We start from the raw sequence: 2,052 nt of genomic DNA, 5'->3' as shown, positions 1-2,052 counted from the left end.
TGCCTGTATACAGCAGGCGTTCAATAAATACTTCTGCTGTAGACTGGATGGCATGAGTGAATCAGATTCCTGGGGCTTCTGCAGAGTCTGGTACAGGAAAGGGGGAGCTAGATAGACCCTGCCCCCTGCAACCTCCCCATTTTAACCTTAAGTGTTGAAAAGTGGGGCGGAGCTGGATTCAGTCTCCTGGGTGACAGGGTCAGGGGGATGCAGAGGGACCCAAAGCAGCCTTTGGGGAGGTGTGTGTGTGTGGGGAGGTGGGTTCCTGACTTCTGGCCTCCTGGCCTGGGTTAGACCCAGGACTCCGAGACAGAACATACATATTTTGGGGGGTCACCCGCCAGTCACCAGCTCCCTGAGAAACCAGAAATTACTCTTCGTGGTTTGAAGGCACTTGGAGAGGAGGGGGTAGGGGAGAGGAGGGGGGAGGGGAGAGGAGGGGGGAGGGGGGAGGGGGAAGGGAGGGGGGAGGGGGAGGGGAGAGGAGGGGGAGGGGGAGGGGAGGGAGGAGGGGAGGGGGGGAGGAGCGAGCTGACCCTCCTCCCTCCTCCAGTCTCTGCCAGGGCCTAGGCTACCTCTGGGTCCCTGTGCCACAGAGACCTGCCTGTGAGCCCTCTGGGAGGCTCAGAGCCCCGCCTCGGGTGGAGCCCCTGTTTTGGAGCCACGGAGCCGGAGTCCTGGGTCAGCAGAGGCGTGTGGCCAGTGGCCCGAGGGCTGCCGTGTGTGGCACGGCAGTTGGCCACAGAAGGCCTCGGCCATGCTGAGCTCGGAGCTGCTGCAGCTGGGCCAGCGGCCTGCTTCTCCGCGGAGCGCAGCTGCTGCTGCTTCGCCCGCTTGCGCTTGGCGGGGTTTCGGGGCGCCTGGACGATCTCCACCTTCCGCCCGTTCTCCGGGCGGCGTTTCGGGTTCTCGGCGCGGCGCTGCTGCTTCTCCTGCCGGCGCTGCTCCTTCTCCTCCTCCAGGTGCCGGGCCAAGTCCTTGGCCAGCTCTGTCTCCTGCGGGTCCTGCATCTTCCGCGGCCAGGATGTGCGCAGGGCCTTGTCCTGGACCATCTGGGAGACGCTCTTCTTTGAGCGGTCCTTCCACCCCCGCCCGGCCCTGGGCTTCCCCTTCGGGACTTTAGGGACCTTCTCCTTCTTCGGTTTCTTGGACGCTGGGGCCTGGGCTGAAGACCCTTCTCGCTTCTCTGGCCCGAGGCCGGCTCTCTCCGGCTGCCCGGCCGGCGGGGGCTTGCTGGGCTCACGCCGATCCCGTGTGGAACCAGGCTCTGGGGTGTCAGCCCTGTAGTGGCTGAGAGGGCTCGGGACCCCGGTAGGGCTCTGGTGACCCCGGGCCCGGCTGCAGCTGATGTCGGGGGGACCCCGAGCGCGGCTTCTCCTTACTCTTGGGCAACTCCGAGTCCGCCTCTTCTTGGTCCTCGGAAAACTTTGGCGACTCCCTACTTGGCTTTGGCTGAAGCCGGAGGGATTCAGGACTCGATTCCGGCTGTCTTTGGGGCGACTCCAGGCCTGGGTCTCGCTGACGCTGGGGGGACCCTGGGCCCGGCTCTGGCCGCTTTCGGGGGGACCCCAAGCCTGCCCCCTCCCGTAGACTGGGTGATCTCGGGCTTGTCTCCGGCTGATGTCTGGGAGACCCCAGGCCGGGTGGCCGCACCCTCCGAGGAAACCCGGGCTCCCTGATTTCTTCTGGGTTTGACTCGAGCTCCACAAGGGCCCGTCTGGCCCGCAGAACTGAGGTGGGGTTCTCGGGGGACTCAGGCTTTAGGCCTTCCAGCCGCCGGCTGCGCCTCCGCGGCATATCCATGGCCCGGCCAGAGTTTCTAAATCTAACAGTTACTTTTTTTTTTTTTTTAATTTTATTTACTTATTTATTTTTGGCTGTGTTGGGCCTTCGTTTCTGTGCGAGGGCTTTCTCTAGTTGCGGCAAGCGGGGGCCACTCTTCATCGCGGTGCGCGGGCCTCTCACTATCGCGGCCTCTCTTGTTGTGGAGCACAGGCTCCAGACGCGCAGGCTCAGTAACTGTGGCTCACGGGCCCAGTTGCTCCGCGGCAT

The 2,052-nt window shown here is 64.0% G+C and overlaps 1 protein-coding gene across 1 annotated transcript; it reads right to left on the bottom strand.

Moving 5' to 3' along the window:
* Positions 1-566: 566 nt before the first annotated feature.
* Positions 567-1,803, bottom strand: LOC130704779 (coiled-coil domain-containing protein 86-like). The gene is given in 2 exon segments (XM_057528186.1): positions 567-1,266; positions 1,268-1,803. Coding segments are annotated over 2 exon segments (1,236 nt in total).
* Between the last annotated feature and the right edge of the window lie 249 nt (positions 1,804-2,052).

Source organism: Balaenoptera acutorostrata, chromosome 14, assembly GCF_949987535.1.
Source record: "Balaenoptera acutorostrata chromosome 14, mBalAcu1.1, whole genome shotgun sequence".
NCBI classification, from domain to species: domain Eukaryota; kingdom Metazoa; phylum Chordata; class Mammalia; order Artiodactyla; family Balaenopteridae; genus Balaenoptera; species Balaenoptera acutorostrata.
The sequence above is the reverse complement of the archived record's forward strand: the minus strand, read 5'-3'. Positions and strand labels throughout refer to the sequence as shown.